A 21,202-nucleotide genomic window follows, 5' to 3' on the forward strand; every position below is an offset into this window, starting at 1 on the left:
ATCCAAATTTTCTACTTATAAGGACGCCAGTCGTTGGATGGGGGCCCACCGTAATTGAACGAGAGGTCAAAGATGAAGAACTGAAGGGGAGAGAACCATTTATTTGGGTGCTCCAGTATGGGGTGGCATGGGCTGCACCCACACCTGAGCAGAGGTGCTCATCAAACTCTTAATTGGGACTTAATTTTAATTTGTGCACAAAATGGCTTGGCTTCCTTCCCCGGTCGGAATCCATGAGAGTATGAGGCAGATGGGTGACTATGCAGGGAAAGGAAAGATAAAGTTTAGTTTGATTCAATCTTGAACCGATGAATCAGTTCAAATAAAACCCTCAGTAACATTTGCTCCCTTCTGGGATTCTGAGTCCTGAGATGGAAAGATAAAGATGGGACATCAGGACTTTATTATCTAGAACTAGAGACACGTTCAAGATGGAAATCTTTTTCCCATTCTTCCTCCTCCTTCCCCACCATACTCGCTCATCAAACACATTTCCACTAAAACCTAAGTTCTTTATTTTCTTCAGATTGCTAACAAGTTCTCTGAAGTATCGTATTTCACCATCTAAGACACCGCAGATTGTAAGATCTACCATTGTTTTGTGTTTCATTAAGGGAAAAAAATAACTGCAAGTCAAACTAAGAAACAGTGCTGTATTGTCACTTACAGTTTTAATTTTATGCTTATTGATGTCATTTTAGACTTATTCAGACATACACGTAGACCATAACACTCCCGTGCCTACTTTTTAAAGTAAAGTTAGCATTTTCCTGAAAGATCCTCACGTGCGTTGTCTAACTGATCTGAATTGCTTTTCAACTAGGAGTAATCCGTGTCTGTTTGATTCATTTTGCTCGCACAGGAGGTCTGTGATGCAGTCTTTCTTAAAAGAGAGGTCTGTGATTTTCTAAGCCATTGACACCCATTTTGCACATTTTGAAGTGCGGGTGCACCTATGCCACGTGGACTGCTTAGCTGACTGGGTGTACAATGCATGTCGAGTTCCAAGATGTAGAATGTAAAAGGGACAATTGAGTCTTAGGATTGCTGGGGCATGACCCTCCTGGTCTCTGTCCATCTTCTCCATAGCTCCCTCGGCGGTGGGGCTCTCCCCTGGCACCCGACAGTTCACCTGTCTGTGGGCTCCAGGCTCCTTCCACCCTCAAAACTCTTCAGGGGGCGCTCGTGCGCAATTGAAGACAGGAGGACAATCTCTTTGCACAACTAGAAGGTTTAAGGAAGTGGCTAAAATGTTAATCATCTGATGGAACCAATTATCACCAGGTTTCAGTCACTTGGGCTCTGTAATGGTACCTCTGACTTTTGTTCCAGGGTCCCCCCTGTGTTCTCATGTCCTCCGTGAAGTGAAAAGTCCCCGTGGAGGGAGCCTCGGCCCTCTGCGTCCAGCTGCCCTTCTGTGACTTGCCCTGTGTTCTCCCTGCTCCTTGAAGTTTCTGTAAGAAAAGTGGACATGAAGGAGCGAGGGTTTAGAGTCAGAAAGACCTGTGTTTTAACCTCTGTGACTCTGGGCGAATTCCTGAACCTCAGAGGGCCTCGGTTTCCTGATGGAAGTAGATACCACTTCTCTCATTGGTTGTAAGGCTTTTTTTTTTTGTATGTGATAACATATAAATCTTGCCTCACAGTGGCTGGTGTGTTAGACCGCAATAAATATTAGTCATATTATCTCCCCCTTCTTCATCTTTTAAAAGCAGCTTTCCATCAGATTCTGAGGAAGAACATTAAAATTAATGATCAAATAATATTTTGGATAATTTTACGTATTCTATACTTCAAAGCGTCCCTGTTTCCCAACTTTCATGTTGTGAATGAGAAATTATCTCCTCTCCCAAATACCAGACTCTACCTCTGCAGTAAATACTACAGTCTTCTGAAGATATAGGAAATGGGACAGTAGCTATGAAAACATGTCAGGCAAAATTTGGATTCCCAGGTTTGGGGAAACTGTGCAGTTGGAAGTGAAGAAAAGACGGCTTTTGATCTGGTCTCCCAGATTCTTTTGCTGTGTGCAGAGTCTTATTTATTATTACTTCTAGGTATCACTCAAGTCTGCCCTTCAGCCCCTTACTCTCATCTTTATTTGGAAATCAGTGATTTGAAGCAAATGCTTTCAAATCAAACTGTCTGGGTTCAAAATGCTAATAACTCCACCCTGTATGCAGGGGTGTTACCAGGGGCAAGTAGCTTAACTTCCATAAGCTTCAATTTCCTCATCTCTAAATGGTGATCCCCACCTCACAGAAGTCTTGGACATAAATGGTGTAATGTATTTGGAGCCCTCAGCTCAGATTAGGATATAAATAGAATGCACTCTGTGGGGGTGCTTGTGGTTATTAATAATTTTCCTAAGTCATGACTGTTATGTTTTACTAATGATTTCAGTATCTACATTCTGTTCTTCCCTGTCCTTTATTTTCCAATGTTTTTCCCAGTTGATTATCCCAAAGCAAACCACACCTTTGTATTTTAATGTTGATAATTTGCTGCCACCTACAGGCTAATATGGAAAAAGCGAAACGTGTAATTGCTAACTTTCTTAGATTGTTAATGTAAAGTCTCAAGGTCATCTTGGAGGTCCTGAAACCAGCTGTGGAGAGCCCTGTGGCTCCCCTTTCTGAGACATTCATTTTCCCTGTTAGCCTAACTAAACACTTGAAGAGTGTCAAAATCCCCTTAGATTCTCTTTGGAATTGGGCAGCTTTGCATAAGGCGTTATTAGTAATCAGTGCATTTTTCCCCTTAAGTAGATTTGCAAAATAGTATTTATTAAAAAGCATGAGTCTTTATTATTTAAGGCATCGTTTAGCACGTGAGTTTTGTTGGTTTTTCTTGGGGGGGGGCCTGTTTTAGTTGGAGGACGTGAGAGGTCTGAGCAAAACTTTAAAAATAAAATGAAGAACGTTTATAATGAACTCTCTTAGGGTTTTTACTCCATTGCCTTACACGATTGCTACCTGTGTGCTCGTCTCCCGTCCTCAATCTTACTCCTTCGTCACATAACCTGGCATAGGGGATAGATCTGCAAGCACACACGGACCCTCCTCAGTGCTTTCTGACGGTACCTAGTACGGCACCTTGTCCACAGTTTGATGTGGCTGGAGTCGGAGTCAGAGATGCCAGTGGCAGAGGGGGTGGGTCCGGCCGGGCCTGAGAACTGAACTGTGGGGTTGAATTCTGTCTTGAAGACAGCAGGGAACCATTCAAGCATTTTAAGCTGGGGAGTGACAGGATCAGGTCTCTATCATGGAAATATTACTTGGGCGGTCTGTTCAGAGATGTTTTAGAGGGAAGCTATAGAAGGAATTATTCATCGAGCTTTACCACCTACCGGCTGTACCTGTCGCCTGTTGTGTCTGCATCGGAGAGCTTAATCACCTTCTGTTTGCCGCTCCGGTTGGTGGTGGTTGAGTTGTTTTGTTTTACTTTTATGCCTTTAGCAATTCTGTAAATACCTTCCAGGCAGGCATTGTTGGGGACTGTTATGCTGGTGATTATTGTTACTATAATTATTAACTACCTTTATGCAGTTAATATACAAGAGACTGTGTGGCAAGTGTCTCTGTACCTTTGACGCCATGTAGGTACACACGACGTCACTGATTTGTATGCTTCTCTCGGGTCTGCCCTGGCGCTGGCTGCTTGTTGACCAGCCGGGTCATTCTTCCTTCTTCCTCTCCGCCTGCCCGAGTCTGTCATCTGCTGGTTGGCATCTTGCTCTGGGCAGGATGCCACATTGCTGCTATGGCTGAACTAGCACTTCTCAGAAATGGACGTGGGGGTGGTGGGAACAACTGTGATCTCTGTTCTGCTCACTGGCAGAGAGAGGCGAAGGGCAGGAAGGGGAGGAGAGCTTCGCCTGGGCCCCTACGCAAAAAATCTGTTGCCTGAGGAGGTGTGGAAACGTAGACATGTGACGTGGGAAGGGACGGGCAGAACTGTGGTGAGAAAGGCCAGTGAGGCTGGTTGGTGCTTGCCTCGGGTGTACAACAGAAGGGGCCCCCAAAAGCCCTGTGATCCAGATCCGTAATACGTTAATGCAACATTTGAAAAAATTAAAATTGGAGAAATCCACGGTGAACAAAATACTAACATTTTAAACAACGACAAGGTCGAGAGCCGTGCCTTGCAAAGGCGTTTTGGAGCCTGAGGCAAAAGGAAGATCAGCGATCCTGAGCCTGTCTATTTAAAATTTTGGTATTTTTGTTCATTGTGGATTCTTTGAATTTTGATTTTTTAAAACGTAATTGCATTAAAATAATAAAATTAGGCATATAGAGTTTCTTGGTGCCCCCTTAAATTTTACTCCTGAGGTTTGGGGCGCTCGCTCGCCTTGCCCCAGCGTTGTGTATGGTTGGTTGGGCAGAAGAAAGGGGAGAGTTGCTGAGACACAGCTCACTCCCTGGCCGCTCTAGAAACATCGAAGTCTTCTTGATGGATCGGTAGTCCTGGCTCTATTCCAGGGGACTGGTGCGGCAGCATTGGTCTTAAATAATGTAGACAGCCTGTGTGAATGTGGGTCGTTTCTCTGAATATATACATTAGGACTTTTTAAAGCGTATCTGGGTGAGATATACAAGAAGATGTTTCCTACCTCCACTAGTCAATGGAAAGAACTGGCATAACATTTCTTTAGATGTTGAGTTTGTGAGCAGGTCGTCTTCATCCGGGTTGGTAAGAGTTGGATTTGATTAGCAGAGGAAGCGAGATGCTTACAAACTCCGTCCCTTGGTGAGTGTGAATGACTCATGCCGATGCGCTGGGTCAGCATTTCAAGCCTTGGCAAGATCCCGTTCTTGGCCTCTTAACTCGTCTGCTCTGCAGTAACTATATTGTGACTGAGGAAATGAGCGGAAGCTGAGCGAATGTTGGATTTTCCAAGTTCATCTTTTGGCAGAGTCTAAGTTGGTGGCTTTTTGTGGTTAGCTCAGAATTTTCTTCTGTCCTTTATTGGGAGAGCCAGGTCGTTTGAAGGTGATGTGTGGGTCTAACCTAATTGGCTTTAATCTGGCCGGGGCAGTGGAGGAGCCTAAAGGAGAATTTTCCTTAGCCTTCATATCTTACAGACTTTTTTTTTAAATCCCCAACTAGGTCTTCTGAGAACAGACCCAGTGCCCGAGGAAGGAGAAGATGTTGCCGCCACGATCAGTACCACAGAGACCCTGTCAGAGGAGGAGCAAGAAGAGCTGAGGAGGGAACTTGCAAAGGTAAAGAGGCATTCCGTTTCAACTTCGTGGTGTGCACTTAAAGTATGTTGTCATTTGTGTCTCTAAAGCACGTGGTGATATCCAGGAGTCAGTTCCAGGGGAAGAGCAACAGGGGTTTTCCTGTCCTGGAGGTCTGGGAGTAGGGCGAGGGGCTAGAACAGCATGGTGTCAGTTCCTTTTTATATGAGGAGAGGTAAATATGAGAAGTAGGAGGTAGTAGGTAACACTGAGAAGTGGCGTGTGAGTGGACAATGGGTAAGAGGGGACTAGTGAGTGTCTCCTGAGGGACCTCGCCGACTCTGGTCCACGTGGCTGTTCACGTGCTCCAAGGACTGTGTTCTGCCCTTGGCTGTGCTGTGGATATAGGCTTTTGATCCTTTTTTCCTTCTCTTTTTTCTTAAAATTAACCTTTTTAAAGTGTACAGTTCAGTGGCATTTAGCACATTCACAGTGTTGCACAACCATCACCTCTGTCTAGTTCCAAAGCATTTTCACCTCCCCCAAAGGAGATCCCGTGTTCATTAAGCTGGCATCCCCAGTCTCCCCTCCCCCAACCCCTGGCAACAATTAATCTACTTTCTGTCTCTATGGATTTGCCTATTCCGGATATTACATGTCAGTGGAATCATATAATATGTGACCTTTTGTATCTGGCTTCCTTCATTTAGTATAATTTTTTTTTTTTTTTTTTGGTGAGGAAGATTGGGCCTGAGCTAACATCTATTACCACTCTTCCTCTTTTTTTTTTTTTTTCCTCCTCAAAGCCCCAGTACATAGTTGTATATCCTAGTTGTAGGTCATTCTAGTTCCTCTATGTGGCATGCTGCCACAGTGTGGCTTGATGAACGGTGTGTAGGTCCATGCCCAGGTTCCAAACTGGTGAAGCCTGGGCCACTGAAGCAGTGTGCGAACTTAACCACTTGGCCATGGGGTCGGCCCCTTCATTTAGTATGATTTTTGAAGTTCATCCACATTGAACATGTATTGGTACTTCACTTTTTATGGCTTAATGATACCCCATTATATGTATCTGCCATATTTTGTTTACTCATTCACCCACTGATGGACATTTGGGTGGTCTCCACCTTTTGACCTGTAGATAGTGAGCTAAGGAACATTTGTGTAAAAGAACTTGTTTGGATACTTATTTTCAATTCCTTTGCGTATATACCCAGGAGTGGCATTGCTGAGTCATATGGTAATTCCGTGTTTAACATTTTTGGGAACTGCCAAACTGTTTTCCCCAGCAGGGACACCCATTCTGCAGCCCCATCAGCAGTTTCTCTGCATCCGTGCCCACATTTGTTTCCTGTCTTTTTGAGTATAGCAATCCTAGTGAGCGTAAAGTGGTATCTCACTGTGGTAATGACTTGTCCTTAGGGACCTCCCTGAGGTCTTAGGGAGAGGAGACAGAAAATGAGATTGAAAAGATGCTCAGTTGAGCATCTTTCCGTGTGCTTATTAGCCATTCATATACCTTCTTTGGAGAAATATCTTCAAATCCTTTGCTCAATTTTTAAAAATTGCTTTTTTGGTCTTTTTGTTGTTGAGATGTAAGTGCTCTTTATGTAAATATTCTGAATAGTAGACTCTGACCAGATAGATGATTTGCAAATATTTTCTCCCATTCCATATGTTCTCTTTTCACTTTCTTCATAGTGTTTTAATGTACAAAAGTTTTAAATTTTGATGAAGGCTAATTTATTTTTCTTTAGTTGCTTGTGCTTTTGGTATTATATCTAAGAATTCATTTCTAAAACTCAAATCATGAAGATTTACCCCTATGTTTTCTTCTAAGACTTAGCTCTTATATTTAAGTCTTTGATCCATTTTGAGTTAATTTTCATATATCGTTTGTGGGAGGGGTCCAACTTCATTCTTTTGCACGTGAATATTTAGTTTTCTCAGCATCATTTGTTGAAGAGACTATCCTCAACACATGCTCTTGACATCCTTGTCAAAAATCAGTTGACCATAGATTTAAGAGTTTATTTCTGGACTTCTCAATTCTGTTACATTCATCTTTGTCTCTCTTTCTGAGAGTACCACACTGTTTTCATTACTATAGCTTTGTAGTAAGTTTGAGTGCTTCACCTTTTTCTTCTTTTTCAAAATTATTATTTGGGGTCCTTTGCAATTCCATGTGGATTTTAGAATCTGCCTTTCTACCCACGAAAAAATGCCATTGGGATTTTTTTTTTTTTTTTTGAGGAAGATTAGCCCTGAGCTAACTGCTGCCAATCCCCCTCTTTTTGCTGAGGAAGACTGGCCCTGAGCTCACATCCGTGCCCATCTTCCTCCACTTTATCTGTAGGACGCCTACCACAGCATGGCTTGACAAGCAGTGCCATGTCTGCACCCGGGATCCGAATCAGTGAACCCCGGGCCGTGCAAGTGGAATGTGCAAACTTAACCACTGCGCCACCATACCAGCCCCAACCATTGGGATGTTTGTCAGGCTTTTATTGAGTCTGTAGATTGATCATGAGGAGTATTGCCATCTTAACAATATTTAGTCTTCCGGTTCATGAACAAGGAGTGTCTTTCTGTTTATTTAGGTCTTTAGTTTCTTTAAGCAATGTTTGTCGTCTTCAATGTGTAAGTCTTATGCTTCCTTAGTTACATTTTTCCAGAGTATTTTATTCTTTTTGATGGAATGGATTAGAAATGGAATTTTCCTAACTTTTTCTCGGCTTGTTCACTGCCATGTGTAGAAATACAACTGAATTTCGCGTGTTAATCTTGTCGCCTGCAGCTTTGCTGAATTTACTAGCTCTAATATTTTTGTGGCTTATTTAGAATTTTCAGTATATAAGATCATGTCATCTGCAATTAAAGGTTTACTCTTTTTTCTTTTCCATTACAGATGCCTTTTATTTGTTTTTTTTCCTCATTGCTCTGGCCAAAACCTCCAGTAAGATGTTGACTAGCGGCGTCTCTGTCCTGTTTCTAATCTTAGGGGGAAAGCTTTCAGTCTTTTCACCATTGAGTATGTTACCTTTCGGTTTTTTATAAACGCTTACTCATATTGAGGAAGTTCCTTTCTGTTCATAGTTTCTTTGGGGTTTTTATCTTGAAAAGGTGTTAGATTTTGTCAAGTGTTTTTCTGCACCTATTAAAATGATCATGTACTTTTTCCTTTCATTCTTTAATCTGGTCTGTTACATTGATTTTTTTTTATGTGTTGAATCATTCTTGCATTTCTAGGGTAAATCCCACTTGGTCGTGGTATATAATTCCTTTAATATGCTGCTGGATTTGGTTTGCTAGTGTTTTGTTGAGTTTTTTTGCACCTATATTCATGAGAAAGCTTGACCTGCAGGTTTTTTTTCTTGTGATATGTTTGTCTGGCTTTTGTATCAGGGTAATACTGGCCTCTTAGAATGAATTAGAAGTTTTCCGTTCTCTTCTATTTTGTCGAAGAGTTTGAGAAGGATTGGCGTCCATTTTTCTCTAAATGTTTGGTGGAATTCACCAGTGAAGCCGTCTGGTCTTGAACTTTTCTTTGTTGGGAGATTTTTGATTATTCATTCAGTCTTTTTGCATGTCACAGGTCTGTTCAGATTTTCTGTTTTTTCTTGGGTCAGTTTTGATTATTTGTGAGTTTCTAGGAATTCTTCCATTTCAGCTAGGTTATCTAGTTTGTTGACGTTCACCGTATTGTTCATAATATTCTCTTATAATCCTTTTTATTTCTATAAGATTGGTGTAATGTCATCACTTTCATTTCTTATTTTAGTGATTTTTATCTTTTTCCTCTGTTAGTCCAAAGGTTTGTTGACTTTGATCTTTTTTGAAGAACTAGCTTTTGGATTCATTAATTTTTCTCTGTTGTTTTTCTGTTCTCTATTTTGTTTATCGTCCCTCTCATCTTTATTGTTCTCTTCCTTTTGTTAGCTTTGGGTTTAGTTTGCTCTTATTTTTCTAGTTCCTTAAAGTGTTGATTTGAGATCTTTCTTCTTTTTTAATGGAGACGTTTATAGCTAAAAATCTCCCTCTAAGCACTACTTTTCACTACCTCTCGTAAGGTTTAATATGTTGTGTTTTTGTTTTTATTTGTCTCAAAGTATTTTCTAATTTGCTTTGTGATTTCTTCTTCGACCCATTGGTGGTTTAAGAGTATGCTGTTTAATTTTTGTAAATTTATGAATTTTCTGATTTTCTTTTGTTTTTAATTTCTAGTTTTATTCCATTGTGGTTGGAGAAGATACTTTTTATGATTTTAAATTTATTGAGACTTGTTTTGTTTTGCCTAACATATATTCTGTCCTGGAGAATGTTCCACGTACATTTGAGAAGAGTGTTTAGTCTTGTGTTTTGGGGTGAAATGTTCTATGTGTGTCTGTTAGATTCAGTTGGTTTATAGTGTTGTTCCGGTCGTCTGTTTCCTTATTGACCTTCTATCTGTGTGTTCTATCTGCTTCTTTACATAAGGTTTTATATACAAGGTGGGGACAGGATGGATAAGGCGGATTGGTGATAAGCCCAATGAGGAGTGAAAAATATTGAGTATTTAATGCATGCCTAATGCTAGTGGTTTAAAAAGAGGAAATATTTTCCCACAAGTTATATGTTTATTGCAGATACAAAAAATACTGAAGAAAATGAAAATCACTCACAGTATGAAAGTTTTAGATTATGTTTCCAGACTTTTTTCTGTGTATGTATGCTATAACATATTTCTGTATTTTAAGAAGGCATTAAAATACACATCTATAACTTTTCCCCACTTAACTGAGTTCCAAAAACTGGGTTTTTTTTCCACACCAGTAAGTAATCTTCTACAACCACATTTTAAATTGCCACATAGCCCATTTTTCACTACTGCAAACTCATTTTTAATTAAGGGATATATCATCGTTTATAAACATTTAGATTGTTTTCTTTTTTTTTGCTGTTGTGAACAATCTGTTGATGGAAATACTGGCTCATAATCCATGACGCACTTCTTTAATTAGTTCTTTAGGATAAATTCCTAGGAGTAGAATCCTGGGGTCTAATGGTTTTTAAGGACACACAGGCATTCCCAGCGAGGCCAGAGTGCTATCCAGAAGGTTCTCACCACATAGACAGAACAGTTTTTCCAAAACCTTGCCAGCTCTCAGTATTATTTCATTATCAGTACTACTAAAAGAGTAATAGCGCCTAATATCTCCAGATTACTTACTAGACAGCAGGCGCTAAGCTGAGCTCTTTGCCTGCATCATCTCATGCATCATCGCAACAGCATTACGAGGCCAGTGCTCTGATTATCATGATTCCAGATGGAGGAGGAAACATGGCTCTAAATCTCTGAAGAGATGATGTAATTTTCTTTAACAAGTGAAGTTATCAGATATGTGATCTGTAAATCTTTTCTCCCATCCTGTGGGTTTTCCTTTCCACTTTCTTGATAGTGCCCTTTGGAATACAGAAGTTTTTAATTTTGATAAAGTTGAATTTATTTTTTCCTTGGTGACTTGTAAGAAACCATTGCCTAATCCAAGCTTATGAAGATTAAGTCACGAGGTACTGCATTGCCATGTCGAGTCTTGTATCCAGGTCCTCGTGAACTCTGATGCTTGTGCGCTTACCCTTTTATTTGCATAGTATTCACATTTTATCAGACGTTTATCCAGTTTTTCTAAAAACTACATGAGATACGCCAGATATAATATTCATTTACCTCATGGTCATGATATAATAATAGTGTATAATAATAATTAGATTATAATAAAAAACGCTGACATTGAAAGCAAATGATAGTTTTTAGGTTGTAAAGGTTTTACATCATAGTCACTGCTTGAAATAGTTGTAGAAATTTAAATTAAATGGAGATAAAAAATCCCCCCTCATTATTTTTTTTTTTACTCCTTTTTGAGATATAATTTATATACCTTCAGAGCCATCCTTTTAGAGTGTACAATTCAGTGGCTTATGTATATTCACAAAGTTGTATAACTACCACCACTGTCTAATTTCACAACATTTTCATCACTCCAAAAATAAGCCCTGTGCCCATTTGAGTCACTTCCCATCCTCCTTCTCCCCAACCCCTGGCAACCACTGATCTATTTCTGTCTTGATAGATTTGCCTATTCTGGGCATTTCGTATAAATGGAATCAAACAACATGTGGTCTTTTGTGACTGGCTTCTTCCGTTTAGCGTAATGTTTTCAAGGTTCATCCATGTTGTTGTATGTATCAGTTCTTCGTTCCTTTTTGTGGCTGAGTAATATTCCATTGTATAGCTCTACATACCACATTTTGTTCTCCATTCATCAGGGGATGGACATTTAGGTTGTTTCCACTTTTGGGCTGGTAGGAATAATGTCGCTGTGAACATTCATGTACAGGTTTTTGTGTGCCCATATGCTTTCAGTTCTTTTGTTACAGACCTAGAAGTGGAGTTTCTGGGTCACACGGTAACTCTATGTTTAGCTTTCTGAAGAACTGCCAAGCTGTTTTGCTGCCGAACTGCACCATTTTACATTTCCACCAGGAATGGATGAGGGCTCCGGTTTCTCTACATGCTTGCCAACGCTTGTTATTGTCTTTTTGATTGTAGCCCTTTGAGTGGGGGTGAAGTGGTATCTCTTTGCATTTTTCTAATTACTAACGCGTAGTATTGAGCATCTTTTCATATGATTATTGGTCAGCTGTATATCTTCTTTGGTGAAATTTCTATTTAATTCCTTTGTCTATATTTTTAATTGGCTTGTCTTTTTATTATGGAGTTATAAGTGTTCTTTGTATATTTGAGATACTAGACGTTTATCAGATATATAATTTGTAAGACTTTTCCCCATTCTGTCAGTTGTCTTTTTACTTTCACGATGGCGTCCTTTGAAGCATGGCAGTTTAAAATTTTGATAATGTCAATTTTTTTTCCTTGGTTCCTGGTACTTTAGGTATCAAATCTAAAAAATGTTGCCTAATCCAAGATTATGAAAATTTATCCCCATGTTTTCTTCTAAGAGTTTTATAGTTTAGCTCTTTCATTGAGATTTTGGATTCATCTTGAGTTAATTTTTACATATAGTCTGACTTAGGGGTCCAGCGTCATTCTTTTGTATATGGAAATCCAGTTGTCCCAGAACCATTTGTGGAAAAAAACCCTATTCTTTCCCATTGAATTGTCCTGGCACTTTTGTTGAAAACCAACTGACCATAAATGTATGGGTTTATTTCTGGACTCTCACTTCTACTCTGTTGATTTATGTGTTTATCCTCTTGCCAAGTACCACACAATCTTGATTACTGTAGCTTTGTAGTAACTTTCTCACTCGTTATTTTTGATTTACGTCAGAGATTCTTAATCATGCTCCCATTTATGCTTTAAAGGTCATTCTAATATATGTATGTAGCTATGGTGTGCTGAGCTGGGTATGTTAACAGCACAATCACACAAACAGGGGCCAGGAACACACTGGGTCATGTATTGTTCGGAAAGACTTATAGTGGTCTTTCTTTCCAACTTTCACAAGGGGACATAAATACTTCAGAGAAATGTCGGGGTAGAAAACTGACTTCAAAGAATAGACTTAAATGGTATCTGAAGATTTGGAATTTGGGGCAAAGAGAGAGGTGCTGGAAAGCTGACAGTGTGCCATGAGAATCAGCCGGTAAACTAAGGGCGGTCAGAGTCCTGGGTTGAAATTCTGGTTCATACATTATTAGTTTGATGACTAAGAGCAAGCCATTTAATTTACTTTATTTTTAGCTTCATTCATTCATTTATTGTTTCCCTTTTCTTCAGATATTCTACTTTGTCAATGTAATTCTTAAAATGTGACTTCTGAAACTGGTAACAATGTGTGAAGGCCTGTCTGACAAGCACAGAGTATTATCTGTTTGTTCTGAAACTACTTTCCAATTAATGTCATCCAAGAGTTACGTTATTCTCTTTTTTTTGGCAGCCACATTACATTTGATTGATCCTTCTCTCCTTTTGTTGAGTACTATTTTTCTTCCCTTCATGTTCTCTAAAGATTTAATTAGCAGTAGAAACAGTTTGCTTAACAACACTATATGTTGTTTTTAAAGGCCGTGTTGTCTTTGAAATCGTGGAAGTGCTGTGCAGGTCAGGCTGAGAATATGGCTTTGTCACCAGCCAAGAGAAGCATCCTTCTGAGTTTGCATATTAATAAATATACTTTAGGGATCCAGTTTTTCAACTTCTGGGACCAAAAGTCTCTTCCACACGGTGTCTGTTTGTCTCTGTGAGTCTGCCCTTTTCCCTCTGTTTTCCTGGCTTAACATTTTCCTCTCCTGTGTATCTTTTCTTTGCAGCTTCTGCTTACCGTTTGGGCCTCCTCAAGTGTATTTAAGCTTTCCACAGCATCTCATCATATCTCTGTGCCCTACCTGAACTCAGGGCCTCTGTCTCCAAACCTTTTCAGCTTCTGCTCCCAATGTTATCTCAGTTCCTCACACTAGATTCTTTAATGAGAGAGAGACCAGACCCTCTGTTTAGTTGAGCATCTCTCTTCACACCAGGCACATCGCTGGTTGTTGCCCACTCGATGGGTTGGCTGTTCTTGAGTCAGGGGCCCATCTCTCCCCACCCGGCTGAGGCCGGTCAGTCCGCATGAGGAGTCCACACGGGACCTCAGGAGGGCTCATGGGAGAGGCAGTTTGATGAGTGCAGGCCTGTGGCTTCGGCAGGCGCTGAGCCTGATATTTCCACTATAGACTCATATGAGATACACAAGAAGGTTGGATCTTGATTTGGCTTGGTGTTGCATGTTTTGGTGGGGGATGGAGATTAATTTGACTTCGTACACAAGTAGGAGTTTCTCTTGGCATCCAGGTAGAACGTCCAGCTGCAAATGTGGCCCCAGAGACCAGGAGAGTGGACGTTAGTGGTTTGAATATTCTCTGTGTACAAGTTTGGGCTGAGCCCCTGTGAGATAGCTGAGAAAAGGAGGTATAGGGAGAGAGGACAAGGCTGAGGACCACTCAAGGTGGGAAGATAAAGAAGAGAAGAGAGAAGCTCTATAGGCGTGGTTGGCCTGTAACCAGTTTACTCAGCGACAGATCATGTGTTGTTTTTAAAGAGACAGATGAATGAATCCAAAAATTTTAAAATGACTCTACAATTTTGAGTATAGTTTTGCACCGATAATCGTACATACCAAGTGACTCTTGTTGTATTCTTACCCCAACCCCCTCCCTTGTAGGTAGAAGAAGAAATCCAGACTCTGTCTCAAGTGTTAGCGGCAAAGGAGAAGCATCTAGCAGAGATCAAGCGGAAACTTGGGATCAACTCACTACAGGAACTGAAACAGAACCTCGCCAAAGGCTGGCAAGATGTGACAGCGACCTCGGCGTATGTTCCCTTGATCATCCGTTTTCACAGCGAATGTAAAGGACACTTCTGCTCCTTTGGTCTGGGGAGGAGGATAGAGAGGGGAGGAGGATTTTCTGCGACTTTTCTTTGTACTACGCAGGGCCCCTTCCCCCCAGTTCTCAAGTGTACTTGATTCTTCTCTATCTTTGGTCTTCCAGACTGTTCTAGGGAATACAAAGAAAACTGGCCTCATAAGTGCGCTGAGGAAATAAAATCTAAGTTCCAAAAATGTTATATATTGACTGCCAGATACGTACACTTGTCATTCAGTCCTCAGAATAAGCCAGTAGAGTGAGTGGCAAGATAACCCTAGATACGAAAACAGGATCAGGGAAGTTTTGAGGTCACAAACCTCTCAAAATGAGGAGGCAGGATTTGAACTCAGGTCTGGCCAAGTGCAGAGCCAGTCTTTTTTTTTTGACCCTGCTCTAGACATAGCCTAAGACCCTGAGGTCACCGTCTCTGATAGGTGCTGCTGGCAGAGGCCCACCCCTTAATCTCTTTGTTTTTTTGATCACACACATTTTGATGTGGCATTATCATGATGTTAGTTCCCTTTCCTGGCACATGGAGGAGCAGCCTTCTGGCAACAGGTTCTGAACTGTGTTGTGTGTCATCTGTATTTAGTCCCATCTGCTGAGCTGGTGACCAGCAGCACGAGGCCAACTGCATCGTGATGTGACAGCACTAGGCTTCCCATGCCTGTGGTCCGCTCTCTCCCATGTCAGTAGACTGCATCGTGACGTGACAGCACTGGGTGCCCACCTGTGGTCCACTCTCTCCCATGTCAGTAGACTGCATCGTGACGTGACAGCACTGGGTGCCCACCCTGTGGTCCACTCTCTCCCATGTCAGTAGACTGCATCGTGACGTGACAACACTGGGTGCCCACCCTGTGGTCCTCTCTCTCCCATGTCAGTAGACTGCATCGTGACGTGACAGCACTGGGTGCCCACCCTGTGGTCCTCTCTCTCCCATGTCAGTAGACTGCATTGTGATGTGACAGCACTGGGTGCCCACCCTGTGGTCCACTCTCTCCCATGTCAGTAGACTGCATCGTGATGTGACAGCACTGGGTGCCCACCCTGTGGTCCTCTCTCTCCCATGTCAGTAGACTGCATCGTGACGTGACAGCACTGGGTGCCCACCCTGTGGTCCTCTCTCTCCCATGTCAGTAGACTGCATCGTGACATGACAGCACTGGGTGCCCACCCTGTGGTCCACTCTCTCCCATGTCAGTAGACTGCATCGTGACGTGACAACACTGGGTGCCCACCCTGTGGTCCACTCTCTCCCATGTCAGTAGACTGCATCGTGACGTGACAACACTGGGTGCCCACTCTGTGGTCCACTCTCTCCCATGTCAGTAGACTGCATCGTGACGTGACAGCACTGGGTGCCCACCCTGTGGTCCACTTTCTCCCATATCAGTAGAGAGTGGGAAACCGTGCAGGAAACTCTTCTCTGACTGTCTCATCATAAACTGTGTGTTTTTAGTCTTTGGTCTTGACGGGGCAAATGAGAATGCCTGAGCCTGCCTTTCTCTAATGTGGGGATCTCAGCCTCTTTGGTGTGGGTACCACATTCTTTTATTTTTCCCGTTGCTCACCTCTGGGTCGATGCGAAGAGGGAGGTGGTAAATTACACCTTTGTATCACAGCAAATATCACCCTCAGTCATTTTACAAATTGTACCTTCCCCGTGCTCTGTTGAAAGCCTGCAAGTCGTTATTTGGGAGCTCTACAGACATGCAAAATTTAAAAACTTTACACCCTTACCGTTTATTTGGATAATAAAGTCCACGGGGGCCCTACCTTGCTTCTCATCCCTTTTTAGGAGATAGTCAAAGGCATGTGAGGAATTTAATTTCATTTCTGTTTGGTTTGGCTTGTGTGGAAAAGGAAAGAATGAGAGGTCTGATTTCTTTCAGCCTCTGGCTCATTTCGTCTTTGCTCCACGACTGTTTTTAGCCTGTACCCTGAGTTCGCAGGCCCTGCCTTAACAGGCCTCTGTCTTTCTGGCGGTCCCAGGGCGCTGCAGAAGATTGTGCCTGAAAAGATGGGTAAGGATGAGATGAGTGATGCTGCTGACCAGGTCGTTGTGAAGGATTTTAGATGTTCTAAAAATTTTTTGTTTTTTGAGAGTTTTCCGAGAAGTGGTGATTGCTCCTTTAAATAATTGATATTAGCAAAGATTGCTTACTTTTCTTTGCTCTGTTCTTTTATAATTTAATATAGATACAAAAAGACATCTGAAACCTTATCTCAAGCTGGACAGAAGGCTTCAGCTGCTTTCTCATCTGTTGGATCAGTCATCACCAAAAAGCTGGAAGACGTAAAGTATGTCCTCATTTTTCCTTGCTCGTTAAGTAGCTGAGGCAAATTAAGATATGTTGTGTTTGCATTTGTTTCCTGACTTTGGCCCTGGGAGATGCTGGATTCCCTCTGTTTGAGTGAAGAAGAGCACTCCATCAAACCAGGACCTGAAATGTTGCCCAAATGCTTTCAGGCATAGCCTTCTAACTTTGAGGCATAGCATTCCAAATAATCATCTTATGAATATACGGAAGGTTGTACAAAAATTCTGGTTGTGAACTTTTGTCCTTTCAGTCCTTCCCCGGTCGTCCAGGGTAAGTATGTCTCTCGTGGTGGAAGTCTGTGGTTGTGGGCCGAGCCTGGTGTTTTTCTGGGGGTCAGTCCAGGGGCACGGAAGTGCACGCTTGGACTGTGACCTGCCTTTCCTTCTGCCTGGTACATTTTTATACCATGGTGTGATCACAACATGCTCATTTGTGCACCGACTTATACTAATTTGTAAGCCATGTCTACGTTCATGCTGAGGCCTCAATCTTGATTTTGAGCTGTTGCTTTTTATTTTGCATTTATATTTTAGGTTAGTCTGCAGAATTTTTCTAGCCATTTTGATAAAACCACTTCACGGTGCTTTCGTGTCCCCCGCCTCCCCCCGACGTGGATTAGAATAGTGCTGAAAATGACAAACGTGGTTTAAATTTGCCGTGCTCTGTTGGCATGCAAGATTCGTGTTTGAAAACAGAACCTTCAGATGGCATGACTTTGTGTTTTTCATTTGTGGAGAACATAGATTTTATAACCAGAATTTTGTTGGTTGAATAAGTTTGCCAATCAATGTATTATGCTTTGTACCCAAATCACCAAATGACTTATTCGTTATATTTGGATTCTCATCATTCTAAGCCTAATGTAATAAACATAGCTTTCTAGAGCCCTTTGGAGAACTATATGCACATCTCTTAGGTGCTCTCATTTCTTCTTATGCTGATCCAATTGTGTAGCACTTTAGTGTCCAGTTAAAACCGTATGCAACTTTTAAAAAGCAGGCTATTTAATTGTTTTAGATTTACCAGAACTTCCTTTCTTTTTTAATGCTCACTCTGGCTTCTTGCAGATTGCAAGCCTTTTCACATTCCTTTAGGTAAGGAGTTTGACCCATCACGCACCTCAGTGGTTGTTTAAGACAAATGTGCTCCATTAGATGATTACACCACGTTGGATGGTTGTGTTTGTCCACTGCGTAATTTTCTTGCGTTTGGAGTATCTTTTTCTCTAGTGCATTCCTGTTTTTAAGGGAGGGTTTCTTGTATCCCATGGGTAATGGATGAATTAAAAGAAACATTTGATACTGTGGTTCGAGGAACATGGAAATGATTTTGACATTTCTTTTTTACTTTTTTTTTTTGGTAAAAAGAAGCAGCTCTACATGGCATGCAGAATTCCTCCCTTTTAATGTTTGACTTTTTTTTGTTTGTTTTTGATGCTTTAATTTCTTTGGTGCTTTTGTAAGGATGTTGGAATTCTCCTTTGCCTGGGTCCCATTATGTAGTTGTAATGGACTCCATATGTACAGCCTCACGATGTTAGTCTTCTGTCTTACACGAGTTACTCTATTTTTTTTTATTGTGGTAAAATATACATAAGATAAAATATACCGTTACTCTGCACTTTTCAGTACTTGTATTACTAGCTGCTTGTTTTCACTATTTTATTATTTCTTCTGCTAATTATATTCTTCAACCATGCACGCAAGGAAATTTCATGGTTGCAAAAGGAAAAATAAAGTATATTAGGCCAGAAAAGCCCATTGAGAAGATGTCAGCCCAAACCATGCCTTACAGAAGAATCTTTGTGATGTTGAGCAAACCTCTCCTCTGTCTCCCATACAGACTTTATCCAATTCGAAGCTGGAGGGCGTCTGTAGAGTGTAAGTGGGAAGGATAGTGCAGCCGTCTCCATCTCCCTTCCTGTTAATGTGAATCGTCTTCTCAAGCAGTCACCTGCCACGGTCTAGCTCTCTGTCGTCTTAAGTAAGCAGATGGGTGCTAGAGCTGAGGTCCCTCTGTCCTAGTGACACAGCCCTGGAAGTCAGAGTAGATCATAGGGATAAATCAACTCTAAATTATGAGTTATCTAAAGTTAAAATTGTATTTTTAAGAAAAAAATCAAAAAGTCAGCAATAGGAGGTAATTCTGTATCTTTGGTGTCCAATTAGAAATGGCCAAAGTGCTCTGGGCAACTGTTAAGACAATTTCATCTGAAGTTATTTGAGTTGTGTGACGTGTGTTCAGTCACATAGTTCATCCTGCTAACATCAGAGTGCCTGCTGTGGACAGGTCCAAAGGATGTAACCATAAACTCGACATGGTTCCTGTTCCCAAAGACCTTGAAATCTTCGCGTGGATGGAGTTGGGGGAAGGAAGTGGGGACTGGGAATGACTTAAGAACGGAAGAGCCCTCTTAATGCTTGATTGTAGAACAATGTTAGATGCGAGATAAAAATATAAAAATGCGTAAGTGCTGTTGAGGACTGACGTTTCATCACTATTCTCTGCCTTTGAAAAGATGAAGCACGTTTACTTAAGATGGCGCATAGGTGCTGTCGTGTTCATTTACCGGGAACAGATTGAGTGTTGATGCTCTTTTCTAGCTCCTTATAGTCATTTTCTTCGTTTAAAAAATATAATTGAGATTACACTCTATCTACCATTTCATCTTGTTTTTAATAATATATTACATACTAATATGTGGAGATTAAAGTAAGAGTTTTGATTAAAACTTGGAAATGAGAGACATAAGTTTATCTTTTGAAAGCTAAATTTTATAATTCTCACAGATTAAAAGTTGGGTAAAGTCACTTAAAAAAATCACTTCTAGGCCAAGAAGTCCTGGTTGTAATCTGATTTAATGTGTTCATATATAATAAAAAAATATGAAAACATATAATAGAAATATATAAAAACATATGTAATCAAAAACATCATAAAGAGAAACCACATCTTTTAGATTGGTGAGTCACAGAGGCAAATCCCTGCCACATGCCCCCATGACCTGTCCAAGGAGTGGGAACTTGGAGAGTAGATTTTTGAATGTTTCATTCCCAACCCCAAGGCTTCTTCTCCCATGGAGACCCGAGCGGGAGGCCTCTTGTATCGAGCTCCTGAAATAGTTGGTTAGTCCTGTTAACTACCCTTTGTTCTGAGCCCAGGCTAACCCAGCAAACTTGTGGCGATGATTTCACACTCTGACGGACTTGTGGATATTTTGCTGGCTTGAATGTTAGTCGCAGCAAATTTTTATTTTACATTGTCAATTAATAAATTAGCATTTGGGCTTTAGCTGTTTACCTTCTGCCTTGGGTAGGTGCGTAAGGAGGAGGAGGAAGAGGAGAAAAGAAAGATCTGGGTTTGATGCCCTGAGAATTAGGTGTCTGCCACTGCAAGTTTGAGGGCCAGACGTGGGACGTGGTAGTGAGGACTGTCCAGGCAGGCCTTCTGGAGGCAGCCAGCCTTCCTCTGGGGGAAGGAACCACATCCACCTGCTCCTATTTGCTTATTTTCCACACATTGACTCATGCTTTTGATTTTTTTTTTGAGGAAGATTAGCCCTGAGCTAACGTCTTCTGCCAATCCTCTTCTTTTTGCTGAGGAGGGCTGGCCCTGAGCTAACATCTGTGCCCGTCTTGCTCTACTTTATATGTGGGACGCCTATCACAGCATGGCTTGCGAAGCGGTGCCATGTCTGCACCCGGGAACCGAACCTGTGAATCCTGGGCCACCGAAGCAGAAGGTGCAAACTTAACCACTGCACCAGAGGGCCGGCCTCCATGCTTTTGATTTTTTGAGAGAAACTTCATAAGAGCCTTGTCATTTCACTTGGTGCCAGTGTTAAACATCAATTTTTGTATTACTAATAGCATACTATAATAATTCAGGAACCTCATTAGTCAAGTATTTTAAATATATTTAAGAGGAAGTGCTAATTAGCTTTACCTTTGTTTCCAAAGGAAATTTCTCCATTTTACGTGTGTTTCTTCATATAAATCTCTAGATAGTTTTCATTTGTTTTAGGCTCATTAAAATTATTCCAGACTGACAATTCTATTTGCTGAAATTTTCCACCACTTAATAGAAAAAGAAATGCTCTTTTTTCTCTAGTCAGAAAGAGATGCTTTTAATTCAAATTTGAAAAGCTTTAATGAATTTTTCTACCTTTCGCGCCCATATTTCCTTATTTTAGTTCCCTCAATTGTCTATTCATTCATTCTTTCATTCAGAAGTATTTATTGAATGCTAACTATGCACCAGGCACTGTTATCAACTGTCGGGTTGAAG

At 41.2% G+C, this 21,202-nt stretch overlaps 1 protein-coding gene across 20 annotated transcripts in view; it reads left to right on the forward strand.

The window, feature by feature from the left end:
* TPD52 (tumor protein D52) overlaps nucleotides 1-21,202 on the forward strand; it is a 105,127-nt gene that overhangs the window by 72,220 nt on the left and 11,705 nt on the right. For 8 of the 20 annotated variants that reach the window (XM_070630392.1, XM_070630394.1, XM_070630384.1 and 5 more), the window contains 3 exons: nucleotides 5,110-5,225; nucleotides 14,387-14,535; nucleotides 16,794-16,895. In XM_070630392.1, the coding sequence (XP_070486493.1) occupies nucleotides 5,110-5,225; nucleotides 14,387-14,535; nucleotides 16,794-16,895 (367 nt within the window). Of the gene's footprint in view, nucleotides 1-5,109; nucleotides 5,226-14,386; nucleotides 14,571-16,793; nucleotides 16,896-17,982; nucleotides 18,010-18,757; nucleotides 18,899-21,202 lie in introns of all 20 variants that reach the window. The other 12 variants (XM_070630391.1, XM_070630383.1, XM_070630388.1 and 9 more) reach the window with 5 other exon arrangements.

The sequence above is a fragment of the Equus przewalskii genome, chromosome 8 (genome assembly GCF_037783145.1).
Source record: "Equus przewalskii isolate Varuska chromosome 8, EquPr2, whole genome shotgun sequence".
Taxonomy (NCBI): Eukaryota; Metazoa; Chordata; class Mammalia; order Perissodactyla; family Equidae; genus Equus; species Equus przewalskii.